This window comes from Erpetoichthys calabaricus, chromosome 12, assembly GCF_900747795.2.
Source record: "Erpetoichthys calabaricus chromosome 12, fErpCal1.3, whole genome shotgun sequence".
Taxonomy (NCBI): Eukaryota; Metazoa; Chordata; class Cladistia; order Polypteriformes; family Polypteridae; genus Erpetoichthys; species Erpetoichthys calabaricus.
The window spans coordinates 134,915,127-134,940,103 of record NC_041405.2 but is presented as its reverse complement, the minus strand read 5'-3'; the positions used below and the strand labels follow the sequence as shown (position 1 = coordinate 134,940,103).

Genomic DNA, 24,977 nt, shown 5'->3' with positions numbered 1-24,977 from the left:
TTTCGCCCCCTGGCGACCGGAGGTGGGAACTACGTAAAAAGCGAACAAGTCCCGCGAGTGAAGTTTAACACATCTGGCATTGTTAAAAAACAAACGAAAATGTGGATGATGGGAACAACACATAAAATGAAGGGTGTGTGATATATTTTATTGTTTTTTCCCAAATATGATATACAGAGGTTTGAAAAACATACACAAACTTAAAATAGTCCAAATCAATTAAGAAGAACAAAGTAAAAAACAGAAGCAAATCAATAAAGCAAAACAAGGTAACAAACAGAATTGTATCACAATAAAGAATTATGTATTTAAAGATTAAAAAGTTTTCCATTACAACGTTGGAATGATAGCGTTTGAAATTTTGCCGCTGCGGGTGACGCAACCAAAAAAAACTCCAATAGCTGCGGAAGAAGGTGAGAAGGATATTGCTGCAGACCGGAGACATTATGGGTGGATCTGAAGGCGGGATAACTGTAAATGCAAGTGGATAGTATTGGCTAATTCAGAATTTCAACGAATGAGATTGTTGTTCCTCTAGGACAATCAAAAACTCACCTGTCCAATTATCAACGTTTGAAGTTGTCTATCAAGTGTAACTTTAACCAAACGTTTCACAGTTCGTGATCCCTACCGCTTTGAGGTTCCGCCTTATACAGTTATCTCTTAAATAGCCTGCCGTTTTACCAAGCGACGAAACTCCATTAAACAAAAAGAGACAAAAAAAAAAAAAGCTGCGGTGATGAAACTCCATTAGACAAAAGAAGAAGAAGCGACGAAACTAATTGCTCGTATTTTTGACAATGGAAGTAAGTGTGCTTCGAAATGAAAACGTCTGAAAGTTGCAGTTTTTTTCGTATTTTTAATAGCTTTGTTTTGCATGGTTATGTTTGTACCGTGGACCTTTACGTTTGTATTAATAATAATTTTCGCTGTAGTAATTGATTTATATTCAGTGCTTGAAATGGATCGGCACTCAGCGGTACCGGCAACTCTTCAAATTCTACAAGGTAAGTTTCACGAGAACTCCTCGACTGTGCATGGAAGACGAAAAAAAACTTTTACAAGCATCTAGGAAACGCTTGATCAGCTTTTCTGTCGTGAAGTAGGCTTTTGATAAAGCTCAGATTGACTGCAGTGGTGCACGATATTACCTTTTTTTCTTTTCAGTTTAGTTCCTTATGTTCGAGTAATGTGTCTAAATTGTAATACCAAATAATCTGCGATGTTTTTGTACCGTCAATTTTAATAGAATTTCATGGTAGTTTTGTGCAGATGATGCCTGCTATTTCTAAACTGTTAAAAGACTTTCCTGCAATGGGCAGTGCGCCTCTAAATTATACGTGAGTCAGACTGACAGTCGCGATGTGCACAGAGCCTTTTCAATTTATTTACAAGTAACATTTATAATTTTTTTCCTTTCAGCCTGCTTGCTACAAGAATATTTTCTGGAAATTGGATGCTGATGAAAAATAAAGTAAATTGTAAACACCCATTTCTTAAAATTATAATTCACTTGTAGTGTTCGACTTTCACGTGTGTCTTTATTTCTTTCCTTCTTTTCCTAGGACATCCCTACTGGTTCAGTAGACTGTGGAGTAGACATGTTGATGGTATGTGAATATTAACTGTAAGTTTTATGTAACTTTACATTTGTGTTTAGATTGTGTATGATTTCAGTACTTTTTCTTTTATACTCTCTCAGTATGCTCTTTATATGACTATGGAGGAACCCTTTGATTTTACTGTCAGTCTTTTAAAGATGCTGATAATATATATATATATTTTCTTCATGTGTGGCATACCTTTAATTGTGGCATTCATTTAACTTGCCCTCCACTATTAATGACACCCATTATAAAAATGTTAATTTTAAAAATATGTATTTCTTGATGAGGGCTTTGTTTTTATTTAAATGAAATTGTTTCAATTAAAAGTCTGATGTTTGTAATTTTTTCAGTGCAAGGTGACATTTCTTCAGCAAACGGATTTTTTTTGTAACCATTCTTATTAATTTTTACAAGAGGTGCCAGTAATAATGGAGAGCACTGTATTTATCCTTTTTATCTTAGGATAACGTGTCTGTGACTTGCATATTACTTTAGGTAGTGTCCAGATTGGGGTATACATAATACTCTGAAATAATGTATGTATTCTAAAAAACTATTGAGATAACCATGAACGAGAGTTTTTGTAGTGAACCACAGAGTAATTCTCAAAGTTTGAACTTTATTCCAAAGTGTCCATTTTTATGAGAAAACAGGAGTGTTCAGACCAAAACCAGATACCTTGCACAAGACAAACACTACATGTGACAGTCTGATGTATTTTTTTGTGTGTCTCCACAGTGGCTATGTGGCTGCAGAAGGGCAGCTGACTCGAGAACAAGGGGCTCAGGTTTATGAGGCTGCAGAGATCAGCAGGGTCTCCAGGAGGACTCAACATAAAAACTGTTGGAGTTCATCATAAAAAGCCATGGAGCAGATGACCACTTGCTGGTAACTTAGTTCAGTTAACAAGTAAAAATTTGTTATTGCAATCTATCTAGTAGCAAAGAGCTATGATGACTTTATAGCACCAATCTCTTGTATTTGCTTGTCCAACAGGCTGTTGTATCTGAAAAGGTGTCATCCAAATGGTTTAAAAACGATGAAGATCCTAAAGGTCACCAGGTAATGACCTCTATACAGTAGAAGATGAGGAGCTGACAGATGTCCTCCACAACTACCTGATGAAGTGCTGTCAAGAGCTGTAGGTACCTTTGAAAAGATTAACAGAGTTCACATCATTCTGGATGTGCTGATTTGGCTTTAGTGCGTCTCTAATGAGTACAGAAAGTATCTCTATGAGTGACGTCCTCTCTGTTTCTTTTTTTGTGATTGGCTGTTATTAAAGCTTGAGGAACAGTTGAGAGGATTTCTCTACCAGAGGTAGAAGGTCTGTTCATTGATGGACCAGCAGACGGTGAGTGGGACGTCCTGTGGTGTTGGGAGCAGACGGTCCTTTCTTTTTATTTTCCGCACCATTCTTCTGTTAATCAGAATATCATTTTACTTGTAGTGAATTTAGACAAGAATATAAACTAAATACATATTAATATAAATATTTGTTTAAAGTGAAATTTAAAATACGCATTAATACACTTTTAGTATTGGTGAAAATAAATCTTTTTTTTTTTTTAAGGTGAGCGAAGAGTTTGACAAACTTGTGCTTCAACTGTTGGAGTACAAGGACAGACAGCATCACTGAGGCATCTCAACTTAGGATTCCATCTCAGCTACTCCTCTAATAAATGCGTCACTTGCTTAATTTGTCTTTGGCCTTTTTTATTTCTGAGTGTTAAACTGACTGTGCATAATAGAGTTGTGTATATTTGATTTAACTATTGATGTAAATAATAAAGGACACTTTGTTGATTAAGTTCTGTATATTTGAAATTGTCTGTGTATCTGTTTTTAGCCAATTCATGTCATCTGCATTTTTCTTTAACTTTTATAACTGCATTGTACAGTTTTATTACTTTTTTTGAACATTACAAGCAAACATGACTGTCCTCATTACATATTATTTATATATAATATATAGAAGTGGGTATGTTTTAGTATATTCCCCGATCAGTCTGTTTGTTAGAATGCACAAAGAAGATTAATTTTTCTTTCAGTTCAACTGACCCATCATTATTGTTAATTGTAAATATTTCTTGAAATGGTTGTACAATTTATACTGAATAATTATTAATAACACTTTGTTTTTGGTAGTGACAATACTGAGTGTTTTCATTTGTGCTGCCCCAATCAACTCGTGTATTAACACAACTAGAACTGATATATTTGAGCAGAGCCTCCACTTGTATCAACACCGTCTACAAATGGCACTTTGCTGGACTCACCGGTAATCCTATAGCTTGGAAACTGAGCATCCTGATCAAGACTTTCTTGTTCACTTACAAACATAATCTACAACAATAAGGGTCTTACTTATCTTTATTTAGGAGTCACATTTTCAATAAAACTTGCATTGTCTTTAACTGAAAATGAAGCTTGTATATAAGGAACAAAATTAAAGGAAAAGGATTGAATACTCCTGATAAATGGAAAGTCAAAACCTTTGAAGCTCAGTATTCTAAAACCATAACTCACAACTAGAACCTCATAATTCTAAGGTCTTGACATTAAGTGTGTGTCAATGTGTATGTGTGTGTATATACAGTATATATATATATATATATATATATATATAATGAACTGCTCAAAAAAAATTAAAGGAACACTTTGAAAACACATCAGATCTCAATGGGAAAAAAATCCTGCTGGCTATCTCTACTGCTTTGAACTGATATGGTGATGTGTTAGGAACGAAAGGATGGAAATGAAAATGATCAACCTACAGAGAGAGGGCTGAATTCAAAGACACCCTGAAAATCAAAGAGTAAAAAATGATACAGCAGGCAGGCAGACGACTCCATTTTGCCAAAATTTCATTGCAGCAACTCCAAATTGTACTCAGTAGTTTGTATGCTGCCATCCCCCCACCCCCTTTCTCCCCGCCTGACAACATTCTAATACAATACAATACAATACAGTTTATTTTTGTATAGCCCAAAATCACACAGGAAGTGCCGCAATGGGCTTTAACAGGCCCTGCCTCTTGACAGCCCCCCAGCCTTGACTCTCTAAGAAGACAAGGAAAAACTCCCAAAAAAACCTAGTAGGGAAAAATGGAAGAAACCTTGGGAAAGGCAGTTCAGAGAGAGACCCCTTTCCAGGTAGATTGGGCGTGCAGTGGGTGTCAAAAGAAGGGGGTCAATACAATACAATACAGTACACAGAACAATTTCTCAATATAGTAAGAAATAAAAAAATATATATATATATAAATTTTAGAAGTACAGAGCAGAATTTAACAGTAGATGATATATCCCATAATAAGATTTGTATTTGTATAGAGTCCTGGAGACCTCATCCTTCAAGCTGCCTCCCCCACTTGGCCATTCCACAGCTGAAACAGTGCTGGGCCAGCCAATCCGATGAAAGGACCCCTCTCTCCCACGATTCCTGCGATCCTCCATCTGGGATGACTTTTCCTTAGGCAGGCAAAACAACTTGGCAGGTGGGCCGTGGCACCAAGTGCCACATTTGAGTACCGAGAAGAAAAACAGAATAAGTGAGGGTTAGTATCCAATTATAACTGTCATGTTTCTTATGTTTAAGTGCTAATGACTAACAACAGAGATGCAGTCTGTACAGTTAATCAGCAGCTCTAGTCAGGATATGCTAAACTGAAGTAGTGAGTCTTCAGCCGGGATTTAAAAGCTGAGACCGAAGGGGCATCTCTTATAGTAGCAGGCAGACCATTCCACAGTTTAGGGGCCCTGTAACTAAAAGCTCGACCCCCCACTGTTATTTTATTAATCCTTGGAATCATAAGCAGACCGGCATCTTGAGATCTTAATGTGCGCTCTGGTTTGTAAGTCATGATAAGTTCAGACAAGTAAGCCGGACCTCGACCATTTAATGATTTATATGTTAAAAGAAGGATTTTGAAATCTGCCCTGAACTTAACCGGGAGCCAGTGTAAGGATTTAAGAACTGGAGTTATGTGTTCGTATTTTCTTGTTCTTGTAATAATTCTCGCAGCCGCATTTTGGATTAACTGGAGGCTGTATAAAGAACAGTTTGAACATCCAGTGAACACCGCATTGCAGTAGTCAATCCTACTAGAGATAAATGCATGAATTAGTTTCTCAGAATCCTGTTTATTTAAAAAGCGCCTTAATTTCCTAACATTTTTAAGATGGAAGAAACATGTTTTGGACAACTTTGTAATATGCGCTTTAAATGACATGCTAGAGTCAAAGATAACTCCTAGATTGCGGGCTGATTCAGTAAAATTGACTGGGATTCCCATTGAGTTAAATGATGACAAAATATTATTGTGATCAGCATCATTCCCTCCAACAATTAACATCTCTGTTTTATCTGTATTTAAAGACAAGTAGTTCTTATTCATCCACTCCTTTAATTCACTAACACAACTAATTAAAGACCACATTGGAGAAACTTCATTTGATTTAAATGAAAGGTATAACTGGGTGTCATCTGCATACGAGTGAAAATTAACATTATGTTTCCTAATGATAGATCCCAGTGGAAGCATGTACAGTGAAAACAGTAAAGGTCCCAGTACTGAGCCCTGCGGGACACCATATTGAACTTCTGTGTATAATGATGGAGTACTGTCAGCACATTTCTGTACATATTGGAATCGATTTGATAAGTAAGAACTAAACCAAGCGAGCACGGTGCCTGTAAGCCCAACATCATTTTCTAGCCTGTGCAGTAAAATAGAATGGTCGATGGTGTCAAATGCTGCACTTATGCAGCACTTGTGTATGTACTCTAATGATACAATGGATGGTGTCCTGGGGAATCTCCTCCAGATATGGACCAGGGCATCACTGTGCTCCTGTATGGGCATTGTCGTGCACCAGGAGGAACCAGTGTAGGGTCTGACAATGGGTCCATGGATTTTATCCCGATATGTAACAGCAGTTAAGGTGCCATTGTCTAGCTTGTAGAGGTCTGTGTGTTCCTCCATGGATATGCTCCCCCAGATATACCATCACTGACCCACCACCAAACCAGTCATGCTGAACGATGTCACAAGCAGCATAACGTTCTCCAGACCCTTTCACGTCTGTCACATGTGCTCAGGATGAACCTTTTCTCAACTGTGAAAAGCACAGGGCGCCAGTGGTGGACCTGACAATTCTGGTACTCTATGGCAAATGCCAATTGAGCTGCACGGTGCCCACTAGAGGACATTAGGCCCTCAGGCCACCCTCATGAAGTCTGTATCTGATTGTTTGGTCAGAGACATTCACACCAGTGGCCTACCTGCTGGAGGTCATTTTGTAGTCTCTGGCAGTGCTCATCCTGGTCCTCCTTGCCCAAAGGAGCAGATACCGGTGGGTCCTGCTGATGGGTTAAGGACCTTCTACGAGGGGCCCTGTCCAGCTTTCCTAGAAGAACTGCCTGTCTCCCGGAATCTCCTCCATGCCCTTGAGACTGTGCTGGGAGACACAGCAAACCTTCTGACAATGGCACGTGGTATTGATGTGCCATCCTGGAGAAGTTGGACTACCTGTGCCAGCTCTGTAGGGTCCAGGTATGACCTCATGATACCAGTACTGATACTGACCATAGCCAAATGCAAATCGAGTGACAAAACAGATGAGGATTGAAAAATGTCAGTGGCTTCCCTCCACCTGTTAAACCATTCATTCCTGTTTTGGGGGGGTCATCTCAGTGTTGCCCCTCTAGTGCACCAAAGCAGCTGAAACTGATTAACAAGCCCCTCTGCTGCTTAACTGACCAGATCAACAGCCCAGAAGTTTCATTGACTTGATACTATACTCTCATTAAAAAGGGTTCCTTTACTATTTTTGAGCAGTGTATATATATATATATATATATATATATATATATATATATATATATATATACACACAGTGTATATTATATATAAATAATATATATATTTTTTTTTTTCAGTTTAAACCTATGACAAACAAGAAAAAAATGCCTTACCAGAAATATCATTGCCAAAATTTAATGAATAATAATAATAATAAATTTTATTATTAAAATATTGCACTTTATATTTTAGCAATCCCAAAGTGCTACAGAGTAAAAATAGAATAATAAAAACAGAAGAATCTATAAAATACTTTAACAAAATGTCTTTCTAAAAAGATGAGTTTTTAGGTTTCATTTAAAAGCCTCAGTCAACTGTGGGGCTCTCAGGTAATCAGGGAGGGCATTCCACAGCCTCGGTGCCACAGATGAAAATGCCCTGTCACCCATGCTGCTGAGCTTAGTTCTGGGGACTTGAAGGGTGTTAGTGTGTACAGAGCGGAGGGAGCGTAAGGAGGTATGAGGGGTAAGGAGTTCCTATAAATAAAGAGGGGCATGTCCATAAATGCACTGATGTGTAAGAAGGGAGACCTTATACTCTATTCTGAATGAAACAGAGAGCTAGTGAAGGGTTTTCAGAATGGGGGTAACGTGATTATGCTTTCGCACCCTCATCAGGATCCTGGCAGCACTGTTCTGAATATACTAGAGTCTCTGGATTCTCTTGCCAGGAATCCCAATGAGGAGCGCATTACAGTAATCCAGCCCGGAAGAGACAAAGGCATAGACAAGCTTCTCTGCATCTGCCAGGGTGAGTATTGGGCGGAGTTTGGCCATGTTCTTGAGGTGGTAAAAAGATGACTTACAGAGATATTTGATGTAGGTGTCAAAAGTAAGTTGGGAATCCATTTTAACATTAGTAACAGATGTGGAAAGGGTAATATTTTGGCCAGAGAAAGTAATACTGGTGATGGTAGAAGAGCGGGGATGATGTGATGTGCCAACTAAGATGGCTTCTGTTTTGGATCTATTCAGCTGAAGAAAATTGAGCCTCATCCATGCCTCTATTTCCACCAGGCAGGTAGTCAATATAGATGTTGGCAGAGGAGCAATAGAGGAGGTGGGAGTAGTCCTGAGGTAAAGCTGAGTGTCATAGCAATGGAAAGATAAACCATGTCTGCCAATGACAATTCCAAGGGGGAGCATGTAGATGGTAAAAAGGATAGGGCCCAGCACAGAGCCCTGTGGAACACCACAGGTGACGTTGTGGGTGTGAGACTTTGCGCTGCCAAGGGCGACATGCTCAGTTCTGCCAGTCAGGTATGATGTAAACCAATTTAGAACATTTCCTGAGAGTCCAATGGTGTATTGCAGGCGGTGAAGGATGTTATGGTCAATTGTGTCAAATTGTGTCTAAAGCAGCTGTCAGGTCAAGGAGGATAAGTAGTGAAGGAGAACCAGTATCTGCCATCATCAGAAGATCATTGGTGACCCTGACCTGGGCTGTTTCGGTGCTATGGCCATGGCGAAAAACAGACTGAAACTTTGCAAACAGGTTTGAGATGATCATGAAGCAACTATTTTTTCCAGAACTTTAGAGAGAAATGGAAGATTGGATATGGGCCTATAGTTAGAGAGAACTTCAGGATCCAAGGTGGATTTTTTATTATTATTACTATTAAAATAAATTTCCAGATTTTCAGATTGAATTATTTAATGGTTAAGATTAGACAGACTCAGTGTAGTGTGTGCTAAAATGACCAGTAAAATGGAGTCATTTACAGCTGTACAGGTTGTTACAGTATGTCAGGGCCATACTGGAGTATACAGACTCTGTGTGCTCTTAATATGCTGTTTGCTTGGGTAGTCATATAGGATGACGTCCAGCTGAACTATCTGCCATCTCTATCTTGTTACCAGTCGTGATGCTGAAGCCCATCAGTGCCTGCTGTACAGCTGGACTCCTGACCTCCTCCAATCTCAGAGACCCTAAAGACAGGCTGACGTGTTTAGCAGACCACTAGGACCTGATGGAGTCAAATGGAGGCTCAATGAGATATGAACTACAAACATCTGTCAAGTTTTAATCTCTAAATGTCATTTTTGCATAAGTAATATGTATTATAATAAACATATATTTGATGATCTTAAAGAGGTATTTAAAATCCAAATAGTAATAAAGATCCAATTAAGTCAAATAATTGAATACCCTGATTAAAAGGTGCACAGTCACAAAAACTGCAAAATTATTACTCTTTTAAAGGCATAATATTTGCTCTTCACAGATCGTTTAACTTCATCCATCCATCCATTTTCCAACCCGCTGAATCCGAACACAGGGTCACGGGGGTCTGCTGGAGCCAATCCCAGCCAACACAGGGCACAAGGCAGGAACCAATCCCGGGCAGTGTGCCAACCCACCGCAGTCGTTTAACTTAGTAAACTTCATTATAAAAATAATTAATTGAAAGTTTACTATTAGCACTATGATAACTGTTTCTTACATTTAACATTGATAACATGTAGAGACAGCCAATAGACTCTTTAAAGTCACAATTTTATTGCCAGCTTTCTTAATGTTGTCTGTTCCCTGATACATGAACGTACGAGTGTCAAATATGTGATTTGTAATATTCTGTAATCATAATACAGCTAAAACAAACTTGACTACCAGATCCACATGCAAGAAACTCACTAGGCAAGAAACTCACTAGAGCTGCTGGTGTGTTGAGAACAGACATGAAGACCGCAGAATATCTGACAGACATCAGCAAACAGAGAACAGAGGCTGATCTGCATGCAGACGGGGGACCGTGAAATATTAGGAATACTTAAATAAATAAACGTGGATAAATAGTAATGAAAGTAATAAAACACATTTTAGGGTTGTATATTATAGAAGTAAGGATTTAACTCTGACAGTTTATTCAACGTTTAAAATTGTAATACGTTTATAGCCCGTCTTTAAGGTGACTTGTTAAATGTAGGCGACTACTTCATTTGGACATTCGAGTAAACAACAACAGTCAAACATTTGTTTTAATCTGACTGACTCAATCAAGTAGAGCCCACACTTAAATCCACGTCAATCCATTAAAATTAGGCGGACACAAATTTGTATTGTTATGTTCATTTAAATTTTCTTCAGACCTTGTTTAGTAACGATAAATATCACATATCCAAACTTTTATTATCATTTTTTCAAAGCCGCTAATCATAAATGACGGTGGTAAAAATACACTGCAGTCTTAATAATGCACTCGACAGAGTGTTATAGTGTAAGATAGTGGCACTTGTAGACTACCGTCGCTGATGTATTTTACGAATATACACTCCGTCTCTTACAGTCATTTTATCTTGACCGTCCACCTTTAGAAATTACTCCCACCTTTCTTTTTACGTATCCATAAGGCAATTGGCTAAAGTGGAGCATGAATGACAAATAACACCAATTGGCGATTTGTTAAATAAAAAGGTGATTGACCGTGACGTTTAAATTTTCGATTGGCTGATCAGTGCCTGACGTTCACAAATTTAATATATGATTGGCTGAAGTCGAAAATGATATTTACGCCCATTTTACGCCAGTCTGCTGCAATATCTACTTGCAAATATCCGGCCTGTGGCCAATCGACGAAGAACGTTGTAACAGCTTGGCCCCGCCTTCGCGTTCCCGCTAATTAAATGCGCCACGTGTTTCCTTGTAGTCCCCGCCTTTTCCGTTTTGTGCGTCATGGCGTCCTCACGGCTGGAAATCAATTTTGTAAGGCTTATGTCTCGTTGTGAGTCGATAGCGTCTGAAAAGCGTTCTGAGACGGAGTGGAGGCTAGAAAAGGTGAGGTAAAGGAGTTGACTGTGTACACATATGCAGTTTTTACGTAGACAAGGGAATTGTTTTTAAGTGAAACTATGTGCACTGTGAAGGATGACAGAGTAAAGGGTAGACTTCAGCAGGAGCTTGTAGGGATTGCGGGTAAGGAAGATTACACCAGCGTAGTTGTGTCTAAAAGTGAGAAATAGGATGACAGTTGTGTTTAACAGTATGCAGCTATTCTATGAATGACAACTTAGGGAACAACTGGCCATATACACTCGCTGAGCAAATTCTTAATCACTATACTAATACTGGACAGGAGCCCTTCCTTTTACTCTCAGAAGATCCTCCGTTCCAAGTGGCATTGATTCCAGAAGATGTTGGAAACGTTCCGTTGACCCATGTTGACATAATTGCATCGCGCAGTTTCTGCAGTTGTTGTTAATGATGACTAGTTTCGTCAATAGATCGTTTTTTTCTTTACAGCTAAATGTACGTAAGGCAAATGATATCGCTTTATCCTCATTTCTTCCACCACATTAACATTAATTAAAGGGGAGACAGTGGACATGGTTGAGCACTACAAATCTAACAATCCTTAACTTGTTGATGTTTGATCTTAAAAGAGAGCAAATTTGTAAGAAGGGGCAGACGTGGCCAAGTTGTGGACAATTCCCTAATGTCACTTTTTAAATAAGTCTTTTGCTAAATCTGTTACGTTTGTTTTTGTGTTGGGTTTGCCATCTTGACAACATTGAATAAATTAAATTAGCAGTAAAGTTTTTTTTTGTTTTTTTTTTTTTTGCAGATTTGTATCATTAAAATATTCCAAACATGTTAGAAGGAAGGCTAGCTCAGTTCTGTTAGATAGTAGCAATCCTCTTCTTCCTGTTTCAGCTGTTGTCATTAGGCTGCAGCGTTGGGTTTCTGATGGTAAAGAGCAACAGATTTAAGAACTGTTTTAATCCTAGAGCTATTAGCATTTTGTATCTGGTTATTTGTAGGGATGCTGCAAAATTGTGAATTGTTTTGTGTACAGTACTGTTAGGTAATTCTCTGTTGTAAAAATCTTGAATGTGTGTACTTATGAATAACCTTGTTGTTGTCTTGGCTTATTTTCTTGTATCTGTGTAACAGTGTACTATATTTTTTGTGTTTTCCTGCTGCAAACAAATTTCCGTCTGTGGTGATGAAGTCTAACTAACCTAACATAATCCTGCAAATCTCGCATTCTACCACGTCCCAAAGTTTTCCTTTAGACTCAAGATCCTGTGACTGGGAAGACCCATTGAAGAATGCTGAACAACATTTATTTATATAACACATTTTCATACAATGTAACTCAAAGTGCGCTACAATATGTTAGTTCTTCAATGCTGAAGTCATTCTCATGTTCATGACTCCAGTTGGAGTTGAATTTAGCTTTGTGACGTGGTGCATTATTGTGCTGGAAGTAGCCATTTAAAGATGGGTAAGTTGTGCACATGAAGGGCTGCACATGGTGAGGAACAATAATCAATCAGCCCATGGCATTTAAGTGATGATTAATTGGTATTAATGAGCATGAAATGTGCCAAGAAAACATATCCCATATCATCACACCACTGGTCTGGACTGTTGGCACAAGGCAGACTAACACAAAGTTCATGAATTCATGCTTTTGCTGCCAAATTTTGAGCCCACCATTTGTGTGTCCCAGCAGAAAACCAATGGACCAGGCTAACCCCAATCTCCTCCAAGACCCCAAAGTCTTCGGCTGTCCAGTTTTGGTTACAGCATTAGCTTTCTCTTGTTGGCTAACAGGAGAGGACCCAACATGGTCTTCTGCCTCAAAGTTCAATGTGTTGTGTATTCTGGTGTGTTTTGTTTCCCCCCCCTGCTCAGTACAGTTGTAGAGAGTGGGTTTTATGATTTACTGTAGACATTCTCACTGCTTGAAGTAGTCTGGTCATTCTTCTCTGATCTCTCATCAACAAGGCATTTCTGTCCACAGAACTGCCGCTTTGCTGGATGCTTTTTGTCCCATTCTGTGTAAATTCTAGAAGATGTTCTGTGTGAAAATCCCATGATGTCAGCAGTTACATTAATACAGTGAAACCTTGGTTCATGACCATAATTCGTTCCAAAACTCTGGTCGTAAACCGATTTGGTCGTGTACCAAAGCAATTTCCCCCATAGGATTGTATGTAAATACAATTAATCCGTTCCAGACCGTACGAACTGTATGTAAATATATATACTTTTTAAATTTTTAAGCACAAATCTAGTTAATTATACCATAGAATGCACAGTATAACAGTAAACTAAATGTAAAAACATTGAATAACACTGAGAAAACCTTGAACAACAGAGAAAACTAACACTGCAATAGTTCGCGCTATAGTGCTAGGAACCGCTCGCTAAAAACACTTTTTTTTTTTTTTTTTTAATGAGTTTTAAGCACAGGGGAAAAAATGAACATTTTAAAAATCCGTAATTTAATAAACCACCAAGAAAAGTAACATTGCAACAATGCAGGCTACGAACCGATCACTGTAAACAGAACTGAAAACAAAAACAAGCCTTCTCTACCTTATGCGTCTCCGTCTCTCTCTCTCTCTCTCTCTTTTTTGCAAGCCTGGAGCGCCTGTGTACAGTGGTGTGAAAAACTATTTGCCCCCTTCCTGATTTCTTATTCTTTTGCATGTTTGTCACACAAAATGTTTCTGAACATCAAACACATTTAACCATTAGTCAAATATAACACAAAGTAAACACAAAATGCAGTTTTTAAATGATGGTGTTTATTATTTAGGGAGAAAAAAAATCCAAACCTACATGGCCCTGTGTGAAAAAGTAATTGCCCCCTTGTTAAAAAATAACCTAACTGTGGTGTATCACACCTGAGTTCAGTTTCCGTAGCCACCCCCAGGCCTGATTACTGCCACACCTGTTTCAATCAAGAAATCACTTAAATAGGAGCTGCCTGACACAGAGAAGTAGACCAAAAGCACCTCAAAAGCTAGACATCATGCCAAGATCCAAAGAAATTAAGGAACAAATGAGAACAGAAGTAATTGAGATCTATCAGTCTGGTAAAGGTTATAAAGCCATTTCTAAAGCTTTGGGACTCCAGCGAACCACAGTGAGAGCCATTATCCACAAATGGCAAAAACATGGAACAGTGGTGAATCTTCCCAGGAGTGGCTGGCCGACCAAAATTACCCCAAGAGCGCAGAGACGACTCATCCGAGAGGTCACAAAAGACCCCAGGACAACGTCTAAAGAACTGCAGGCCTCACTTGCCTCAATTAAGGTCAGTGTTCACGACTCCACCATAAGAAAGAGACTGGGCAAAAACGGCCTGCATGGCAGATTTCCAAGACGCAAACCACTGTTAAGCAAAAAGAACATTAGGGCTCGTCTCAATTTTGCTAAGAAACATCTCAATGATTGCCAAGACTTTTGGGAAAATACCTTGTGGACTGATGAGACAAAAGTTGAACTTTTTGGAAGGCAAATGTCCCGTTACATCTGGCGTAAAAGGAACACAGCATTTCAGAAAAAGAACATCATACCAACAGTAAAATATGGTGGTGGTAGTGTGATGGTCAGGGGTTGTTTTGCTGCTTCAGGACCTGGAAGGCTTGCTGTGATAGATGGAACCATGAATTCTACTGTCTACCAAAAAATCCTGAAGGAGAATGTCCGGCCATCTGTTCGTCAACTCAAGCTGAAGCGATCTTGGGTGCTGCAGCAGGACAATGACCCAAAACACACCAGCAAATCCACCTCTGAATGGCTGCAGAAAAACAAAATGAAGACTTTGGAGTGGCTTAGTCAAAGTCCTGACCTGAATCCAATTGAGATGCTATGGCATGACCTTAAAAAGGCGGTTCATGCTAGAAAACCCTCAAATAAAGCTGAATTACAACAATTTTGCAAAGATGAGTGGGCCAAAATTCCTCCAGAGCGCTGTAAAAGACTCATTTCAAGTTATCGCAAACGCTTGATTGCAGTTATTGCTGCTAAGGGTGGCCCAACCAGTTATTAGGTTCAGGGGGCAATTACTTTTTCACACAGGGCCATGTAGGTTTGGATTTTTTTTTCTCCCTAAATAATAAAAACCACCATTTACAAACTGCATTTTGTGTTTACTTGTGTTATATTTGACTAATGGTTAAATGTGTTTGATGATCAGAAACATTTTGTGTGACAAACATGCAAAAGAATAAGAAATCAGGAAGGGGGCAAATAGTTTTTCACACCACTGTATGTGTCTGTCTAGCGCGCTCCTGTGCGTGTGCGTGTCTATGTCTCTCTCTCTCTCTCTCTTGTGTGCATGTGCAGCTTGCTCTCTCTCGCTGGCACTCTCTCACGCCTGTGTGTGTGTGTGTGCGCGTGTGTGGCACAGGAAATGCACAGGGAGTGACTGAACATGTACAAACTGAAAGGGAACCTGGCTTGTTCGTATACCGAGTGTGTGGTCATGAACCGAGGCAAAAGTTTGGCGAACTTTTTGGTCGTAAACCGATTTGTACGTGTACCGAGACGTTTGTGAACCGAGGTTCCACTCGGATTCACTTGAGCTGTTCAGGCACCAACAATCATGCCACAGTCAAAATCACTGCAAGCACATTTTTTTTCCTCCCATTCTGGTGTTTTGATGTAAACATTAATTGAAGCTCCTCACTGCTGTATGCATTGTGCATCTACCACATGATTAACACATTAGATAACTGCATGTATTAGCAAGTGTACAGGTGTTCCTAATAATGTCTTCATTGTGTGTATTCTGTGAACAGTAAAATAAACTTGCACCTGAGGCTGACAGTGAGGACAGGTCACTCAATAGAACTGGATGACAGTAGCAACACAGTCCAATTGAATAAGTGCTTTTAAAATTGGGTAGATCCACACATTGTCAGTGGAGTCCAAGTCTCAGGGGTCCCTCTGGGTGGCAGTAGCAATGTCACATATACAGTATGGTGAAATTCGTTCCTGCCTGTCTGACCCACATTTGCCACATCACCACTTTGACATATAACAACAGAATGCGTTTCTACTGTGGAAAAAGTCTTGACAGATGCATAGTGATAACAACCAGGAAGAATCTTGGCAGGACCATAGTCTATGACGTGAAATTGGGCGATTAGCAAGAAGAGCTTGTCAGTTTTCTAGGATGACTGTATGAGCAGAGTTTAGTAGGTGCTGGGTTGACTATAAGAGTGGATCATTTAGTTAAGGGTAACGTACAAAGAATAATCTGTTTAAACAAGACTCAACTAAAGAGTAAGTATTCACCTGCTAAAGTTTTTTTTTTTTCTTTTAATTGTCAAATTCCTGTTTATCCATCTACATCCAGAACCTGCTGTATTAACTTTTTTTTTTTTTTTTTTTTAATCCTAGTATGTTGCTGCCCTTGAAGAAATGCTCCTTGCTTTGAAGAAAAGCTCCAGGTATGACCACAGCTGCTCTGATGTACTTGTTAGCTTTCCGTTTTGTGTTCTACAGAGGATGAATTAGTTAACTGTTTATTTTTATGATGTTGGGGTGTGGTATATGGAAATATGCCTTGCTATACACAACATGTTGCAATTATAAACTTTACCAGTAGATGTGTTTATTACCAATAGATGTTTATTAAATTGTTAGGCTGAGAAACATGTTCTATATATAAATATAGAGAGAGAGAGAGTTCTGAAATCCTAAAGATCAGGTGGTGGTGGCCGTGGCCATAGCACTAGTGGCATTATTTTCACACATACTCTTGTTTTGTAGCAAAAATTTGAAGAAGGATTATATAATACAAGAGCTCACATGTTCACAACCTCGAAAGCATTCAAAAGAAAACCGAAGGGTCTTAAAAAAAAAATAAATAAATAAATACATTTCTGGAGGTCTGCAGTGGCTTCGGGGTTTTTGTTTGTTTTTTTTTGTTTCTGCCACCAGTTTCTTTATTATAAACCAATTATCACTGCTAATTGAATTAACATTCAGAGGGCTTAATTGCTTCCTTTAATTTTAAACCGCTGTAATATTTTTATTTATTTATTTATTTATTTTCTCCTTTCTTAACCTAGTGCCAATTAGATAGATAGCAGTGGGACCCAAATAACACTGCAATCCAGTAAACTTGGTTCCATTTGCACAAGTGTGCTTTATTGTTATTGTCTGAAATATTTGAAAAGAGAGGACAAGGTGAAGGACTGAAGAGTAGTAATCTGTTGTGGTCCACAAATGGTTTGATAATCCATCCATTTCACCCCTTTATTCAGTTCAGGTTTGTTGTAAGTCAATGTGTATTCTGGTAGAAGCGGTGCAAAGGCAACACAGCTCACAAATACCCATGCTTGCTTATTGTGGGTCAGTTTAAAACTAACCTAACTTTTTTTTTTTTTGCGCGAGGGTTTCAGAGTAGTGGCACCAACACCAGAAATGAGCCTTAGATATTATAAGAGTCACTCCGATTTATGGAGTCATGGATAGAAATATAGAACCAGCTTAGTTTAATTTAACTTGTATTTTAACAAGTAATTTTTTTTAACCCTGCAACTAATTTATTGAGCAAAAAGGAGCACATTCCACACAGACCATGAATAGGTGCAGAGGCTGGCTCTGTGAGATATGAACACTACCCACTGTAACACTGTGACATCTCTCTGTTTAAAAGGTGCTATATAAAATAAAGGTTCAGTAGTTGATTCTCTATTGTTGTAATTTTATCTTCTACTTTTTAAAAAACATTGTAATATACACCTTTTCCAGTAAAATTTAAAATAGTTGGTCATTTAAGGAATGGTCACACAACCCCACGCACTGATGTCACAAATTGAAGTGAGTTCAATCCTACAGTCAACAGTTCCAAAAGTCTGATATTTTAAAGATATGGTATTCTTGATTCATTTCATTGTAAAATTTGTCCACAAAAGACTGCTGTGCTTTGTTGTTTCTTTATTCACGTTTAGCAAACCTGTCCCTGAGGTCCTGACTGATTACACAAGGAAGGTGGATTTTCTCAAAGGCCTTCTGGAGGCTGAAAAACTGGTAAGCATTTAGACAGTCGCAAGGATCTTGATTTGTATGGGATTAAGTAGATAAAGATAAGTTGGAAGCATCAGTCCTGTTTGCATTTGACTATATACAGTACTGTGCAAACGTTTTAGGCAGGTGTGAAAAAATGCTGTAAACAAAGAATGCTTTCAAAAATGGAAGTGTTAATCATTTATTTTCATCAAACAATAAAATGCAGTGAATGAACAAAAGAGAAATCTAAATAAAATCAATATTTGGTGTGACCACCCTTTGCCTTCAAAACAGCATCAATTCTTCTAGGTACACTTGCACACAGTTTTTGAAGGAACTCGGCTGGTAGGTTGTTCCAAACATCTTGGAGAACTAACCACAGATCTGCTGTGGATGTAGGCTTCCTCACATCCTTCTGTCTCTTCATGTAATCCCAGACACACTCGATGATGTTGAGATCAGGGCTCTGTGGGGGCCATGCCATCACTTCCAGGACTTCTTGTTCTTCTTTACGCTGAAGATAGTTCTTAATGACTTTGGCTCTATGTTTGGGGTCGTTGTCCTGCTGCAGAATAAATTTGGGACCAATCCTACGCCTCCCTGATGGTATTGCATGATGGATAAGTATCTGCCTGTATTTCTCAGCATTGAGAACACCATTAATCCTGACCAAATCTCCAACTCCATTTGCAGAAATGCAGCCCCAAATGTTCAAGGAACCTCCACCATGCTTCACTGCTGCCTCCAGACACTCATTATTGTACTGCTCACCAGCCCTTCAACGAACAAACTGCCTTCTGCTACAGCCAGATATTTCAAATTTTGACTCCTCAGTCCAGACCACCTGCTGCCATTTTTCTGCACCCCAGTTCCTATGCTTTCGTGCATACTTGAGTCGCTTGGCCTTGTTTCCATGTCGGAGGTATGGCTTTTTGGCTGCAACTCTTCCGTGAAGACCACTTCTGGGCAGACTTCTCCGGACAGTAGATGGGTGTACCTGGGTCCCACTGGTTTCTGCCAGTTCTGAACTGGTGGCACTGCTGGACATCTTCCGATTTCAAAGGGTAATAAGCTTGATGTGTCTCATCTGCTGCACTGTTTCCTTGGCTGACCACTGCGTCTACGATCCTCAAAGTTGCCTGTTTCTTTGTGCTTCCTCAAAAGTGCTTGAACAGTACATCTTGAAACCCCAGTCTACTTTGAAATCTTTGTCTGGGAGAGACCTTGCTGATGCAGTAGAACTACCTTGTGTCTTGTTGCTGTGCTCAATCTTGCCATGACATGAAACTGTCTTCCACAACCTCACCTTGGTAGCAGAGTCTGGCTGTTCCTCACCCAGTTTTATGCCTCCTACACAGCTGTTTCTGTTTCAGTTAATGACTGTGTTTCAACCTACATGTGACATTGATGATCATTAGCACCTGTTTGGTATAATTGGTTGATCATACACCTGACTATAATCCTACAAAATCCCTGACTTTGCAAGTGTACCTATAAGAATTGATGCTGGTTTGAAGGCAAAAGGTAGTAACGCCAAATATTGATTTTGATTTAGATTTTTCTTTTGTTCGCTCACTTTGCATTTTGTAAACTGATAACAATAAACAATCATTATTTATATTTCTGAAAGCATTCTTTGTTTACAGCATTTTTTCACACCTGCCTAAAAGTTTTGCACAGTACTGTATATATAATATATAAATTTTTAAAGCTGTAGAGACCGTGCCATTTTATTTTCATAGCATACAGTAAGTAGAACCAGACTGGAATGACGCATTCATGGAGTTCTGGCCATTTTTATTGAATCTAACTTTAAAACTAACTAAATACTAACATGGGACAGTAATTGATATGTTTGGATAAAAAGATTCCTCTGCACACTTAATTTTTTCCTTCAAAAAGTTCCGAGTTATGTTTGAGTTTTGTTTTGCCAATTCCTTATTTGTACATCTAGCCTCCTAACAATTCAGCTGACACTATTGTACCCATGCTCTAAATCATAATTACTAATTGTGGTATCACACTTCTTGTTAAAATTCAGAAAAGTCATTTTAAAAGTAAACTAATTTATACCAAAGTGTTTTCCATTCTGAGATTCATTTGTTTGGGGGGGGGGGGATGATCTAGAGATGATCTATACAAAGATAAGAAAGGACCAATATAACATTATGCTCCAAGTTTGTTGGTCACGTGTTTTACACATGAGTCTATGTGACAAAATAAAATGAAGCATTTTAGAAAGCACAAAGCTCTTTTTTAATAGTATTAACATACTTGTAATTGTGTTCAAGAGCCATATGCTTCATTTGACAAGATTTAAAGGGTCTTTTTTTCCACAAAGCAGTAATAGGTTCAATAATGGTGCTAAATTTAGTTGTTTATACAGTAATCCCTCCTCCATCGCGGGGGTTGCGTTCCAGAGCCACCCGCGAAATAAGAAAATCCGCAAAGTAGAAACCATATGTTTATATGGTTATTTTTATATTGTCATGCTTGGGTCACAGATTTGCGCAGAAACACAGGAGGTTGTAGTAGAGAGACAGGAACGTTATTCAAACACTGCAAACAAACATTTGTCTCTTTTTCAAAAGTTTAAACTGTGCTCCATGACAAGACAGAGATGACAGTTCCGTCTCACAATTAAAAGAATGCAAACATATCTTCCTCTTCAAAGGAGTCAGGAGCAGAGACTGTCATAAAGGCAGAGGAAAATCAATAGGGCTGTTTGGCTTTTAAGTATGCGAAGCACCGCGGCACAAAGCTGTTGAAGGCGGCAGCTCACACCCCCTCCTTCAAGAGCACAGAAAGAGAAAGAGAGAGAGAGACAGAGAAAAACAAGCAAGCAAAAATCAATACGTGCCCTTCGAGCTTTTAAGTATGCGAAGCACTGTGCAGCATGTCATTTCAGGAAGCAGCTGCACAAAAGATAGCAATGTGAAGATAATCTTTCAGCATTTTTAGATGAGCGTCCGTATCGTCTAGGTGTGCGAACAGCCCCCCTGCTCAATCCCCCTACGTCAGGATCAGAGAAAGCGCAAGAGAGAGAAAGAGAAAAGTAAGTTGGGTAGCTTCTCAGCCATCTGCCAATCGTGTCCTTTGTATGAAATCAACTGGGCAAACCAACTGAGGAAGCATGTACCAGAAATTAAAAGACCCATTGTCCGCAGAAACCCGCGAAGCAGCGAAAAATCTGCGATATATATTTAAATATGCTTACATATAACATCCGCGATGGAGTGAAGCTGCGAAAGGCGAAGCGCGATATAGCGAGGGATTACTGTATTTCTTAATATGCAAACCTCAGAAGGTTCTTTATTTGATGTGGCTCTGTCCACATACAGTGGAACCTCGGTTCACGACCATAATTTGTTCCAAAGCTCTGGTCGTAAACCGATTTGGTCGTGAACCGAACCAATTTCCCCCATAGGATTGTATGTAAATACAATTAATCCGTTCCAGACCATATGAACTGTATGTGTGTGTATATATAATATATAATTTTTTTTTTAAGCACAAATATAGTTAATTAAACCATAGAATGCACAACATAATAGTAAACTAAATGTAAAAACATTGAATAACACTGAGAAAACTAACACTGCAATAGTTCGCGCTATAGCGATACCAACTGCTGGCTAAAAACTTTTTTTTTTTTTTAGATGAGTTTTAAGCACAGGGAAAAAATGAACATTTGAAAAAATCCGTAATTTAATAAACCACCAAGAAAAGTAACATTGCAACAATGCACGCTACGATCCGATCGCTGTAAGCAGAAGTGAAAACAAAATCAAGCCCAGTGCATTCTTTAACTGCCTTTCTACCTTATGCGTCCAACCCCTTCTCTATCTCACTGCCTGTGTGTGTCTCTCTCTCTCTCTCTCTCTCGCGCTGCCTGTGAGTGTGCGCTCTCTCTCTCGCGCTGCCTGTGTGTGTGTGTGTGTGTGTCGCGCTCTCTCGCTTTCTCTCTCTTGCTCGCTGCACAGGAAATGCACAGGGAAAGACTGAACATGTACAAACCGAAAGGGAAACTGGCGTGTTCATATACCGAGTGTGTGGTTGTGAACCGGGGCAAAAGTTTGAACTTTTTGGTCGTAAACCGATTTGTACGTGTACCGAGACGTTCGTGAACCGAGGTTCCACTGTAGTTGCATATTTTGATTTTATTTAAATCCATAAGTAGTGCTTTTGATTATTTCAACTTGAGTGGTTTTCAAAGTTTGGTCCATATTTATCTGCATGGTTCTGAAGATTCCAACCCCAAGTAAAATCAAAAAATGGTGGATTAGAAAAACTAGGGTATAAACTTTAATATATGCCAATATTTCAAAGTAATTTGTTTAATTCGATTAGCATAACTAGAATACGTGAGATTGCACATGATCCTATTAGTAATGGTGGATACCTTCTTAGGTCTAAGTAATAACTCCCTGTTCATGTAAAGAGCATGTTTAAATGCTGTCTTAACATAGGGTTTATAATGTCTTGATGAAAGACTTCCATATTTGTATAAACTATGTATATAATTAATTGAATACAGATTTATGGGTTAATTTTATCATGTATTTGTTTGATTCTGCTTACCATTCTTTGTACTTTTCACAGGCTGGTGGTTATAACATTTTTGAGGTTGTTATGGTGGTGTTGCTTATGTGAACTTTTGTTCACAATAACATGTGTGGATTTTTTTTTTTTTTTTTATTTGCCCATAACATTTCTCTGTATTTTTATTTAAATCCTTGGCCATTCTCCAATACATGAAAATGTGTTCCTACTAAAAAGTGTCATTTTTTTATTAAAAGCTTAGATTTATTATTTGGGAATATTGTTTTAGTTTTAGCGAGGACAACCAGTTTTACACGAATGTTGTTGTAGCTCAAAGCAGTGTCTGTCAGCTCATTCAAGTTACAGCAAGTCTCAACAAAAACATGTAATGACTTACATTGTACGTCCCTAACTTGTAATGAAATCATTCACATAAACAAGTAATGCCATTATTTTTACAAAGATGCAGTGTCTTACCTACCATATTCTCGTTATTCAGGAGTTGACAGTATGTCAGATAAGTTATACAGCTCCATCCATTCCAATAGAGGAATGTTTTATACTGTAGACACACTGAGATTTTGGCACAGGCCAGTAGTACAAGTCCTACATTATCGTCTTTCTGTTCGATACATATACTGATTATGCAATAGTTTAATGACTTTTGACTTTCACAGATTGAATGTACATAAAGATTTGTTTAGTCACATCTAGAAGGTATATTTAGTAATACTGTGGAGTGTGTTTTTTTTTTTGTTTTTTTTTTTTAAAGTAAGCTTCAGTAACATTTACCTCTGTGTATATAACAAGTCAAACAATTGAAGGAACTGGCAGGCTCAGTACAAAAAAAAAAAAAAAAAAAAAAAAAACCTTGCACACAACAGTTTAATCTTGCACTTTTTTTTAAAACTTGTATAAGTAGTATTGAATGAGCATATCTCTACCAAGTTGTTGTGTGTGGGTCCGTCCGTCTATCCATCCATCCATTTTCCAACCCGCTGAATCTGAACACAGGGTCACGGGGGTCTGCTGGAGCCAATCCCAACCAACACAGGGCACAAGGCAGGAACCAATCCAGGGCAGGGTGCCAACCCACCGCAGGACACACACACCAAGCACACACTAGGGCCAATTTAGAATTGCCAATCCACCTAACCTGCATGTCTTTGGACTGTGGGAGGAAACCGGAGTGCCCGGAGGAAACCCACGCAGACACGGGGAGAACATGCAAACTCCACACAGGGAGGGCCCGGGAAGCGAACCCAGGTGCCCAGGTCTCCCAACTGCGAGGCAGCAGTGCTACCCACTGCGCCACCGTGCCGCCCTCCGTCCGTCTAGTCTAGTCTAAAGCTGATCAAATTGTTTTTAAATATTCATCTGTCCACATTGCAATAACAGCAGTTACCAGCACAGGCAAAGATAAAATTATTGACAATAAAAATATAACCCTCCTATTTAGAGAGTACTATAACACCTTCTATTCTGCTCAGTTTAAAGATGTTAAGACCCAATCGAATTAATTGTTTTATTAGTTATAGTTACTACAGCTACATACTCTTAGTGCCGTGTAACTGGATAAACCTCTGACACTTTCAGAATTACTAGATGCTATAAACTCGGTTCAAAGTGGGAAAGCAGCCAGCCTGGATTGCTACCCAGTGGAATCGTATTTTATATAAAAAAAAAATTTCATATAAATTAGCTCCACTATTATTAGCAACATTTATAGAAGCGAAAGACGACAAAATTCTACCTTAAGCTTTTCGCCAAGCAATAATTACTGTCTTTCCTAAGAAAAATAAGGACTTATTGCAATGTACATCTCCTAGACAAATCTCTCTTCTGAACAACGACTTTAAGATACTCTCAACTTTCTAGAAGTTCCAGTAAGATTGCAAAAGTGCTTCCTTCTGTAATATCACAAGATCAAACCGGATTTATTAAAGGCAGACAAAAACCTTCATTTGATTAATAGAATATATTCACCCATTAAATCTAACACCCCAGAGATCTTATTTCTAGATGCAGAAAAAGTCCCTTTCAACCATATCAAATACTATCTATTCAACACATTTCACAAATTTAGGTTCGGTCCAAACATATGTGCATGGATCAAAATACTTTATACTAGTCCAGGAGTCTGTTTGTATTAACGTTATTTCAGACTACATAAACTAGAATTTGGTACTCTACAAAGATGCCCC

The 24,977-nt window shown here is 38.7% G+C and overlaps 1 protein-coding gene and 1 long non-coding RNA gene across 3 annotated transcripts in view; both read left to right on the top strand.

Moving 5' to 3' along the window:
- The first annotated feature begins 422 nt into the window (after positions 1–422).
- On the top strand, positions 423–2,810 carry LOC114661557 (uncharacterized). The gene is made up of 3 exons (XR_003717860.2): positions 423–1,610; positions 2,346–2,495; positions 2,604–2,810. It is a non-coding gene; the product is annotated as an uncharacterized LOC114661557 (long non-coding RNA).
- An 8,304-nt stretch (positions 2,811–11,114) lies between these two features.
- The window catches only part of use1 (unconventional SNARE in the ER 1 homolog (S. cerevisiae)), a 42,809-nt gene continuing 28,946 nt past the window's right edge, over positions 11,115–24,977 (top strand). Inside the window, exons 1-3 of one of the 2 annotated variants that reach the window (XM_028816308.2) lie at positions 11,115–11,247; positions 16,615–16,664; positions 18,174–18,252. In XM_028816308.2, the coding sequence (XP_028672141.1) occupies positions 11,146–11,247; positions 16,615–16,664; positions 18,174–18,252 (231 nt within the window). In that variant the 5' untranslated portion in view covers positions 11,115–11,145. Of the gene's footprint in view, positions 11,248–16,614; positions 16,731–18,173; positions 18,253–24,977 lie in introns of both variants that reach the window. The other variant, XM_028816307.2, reaches the window with a different exon arrangement.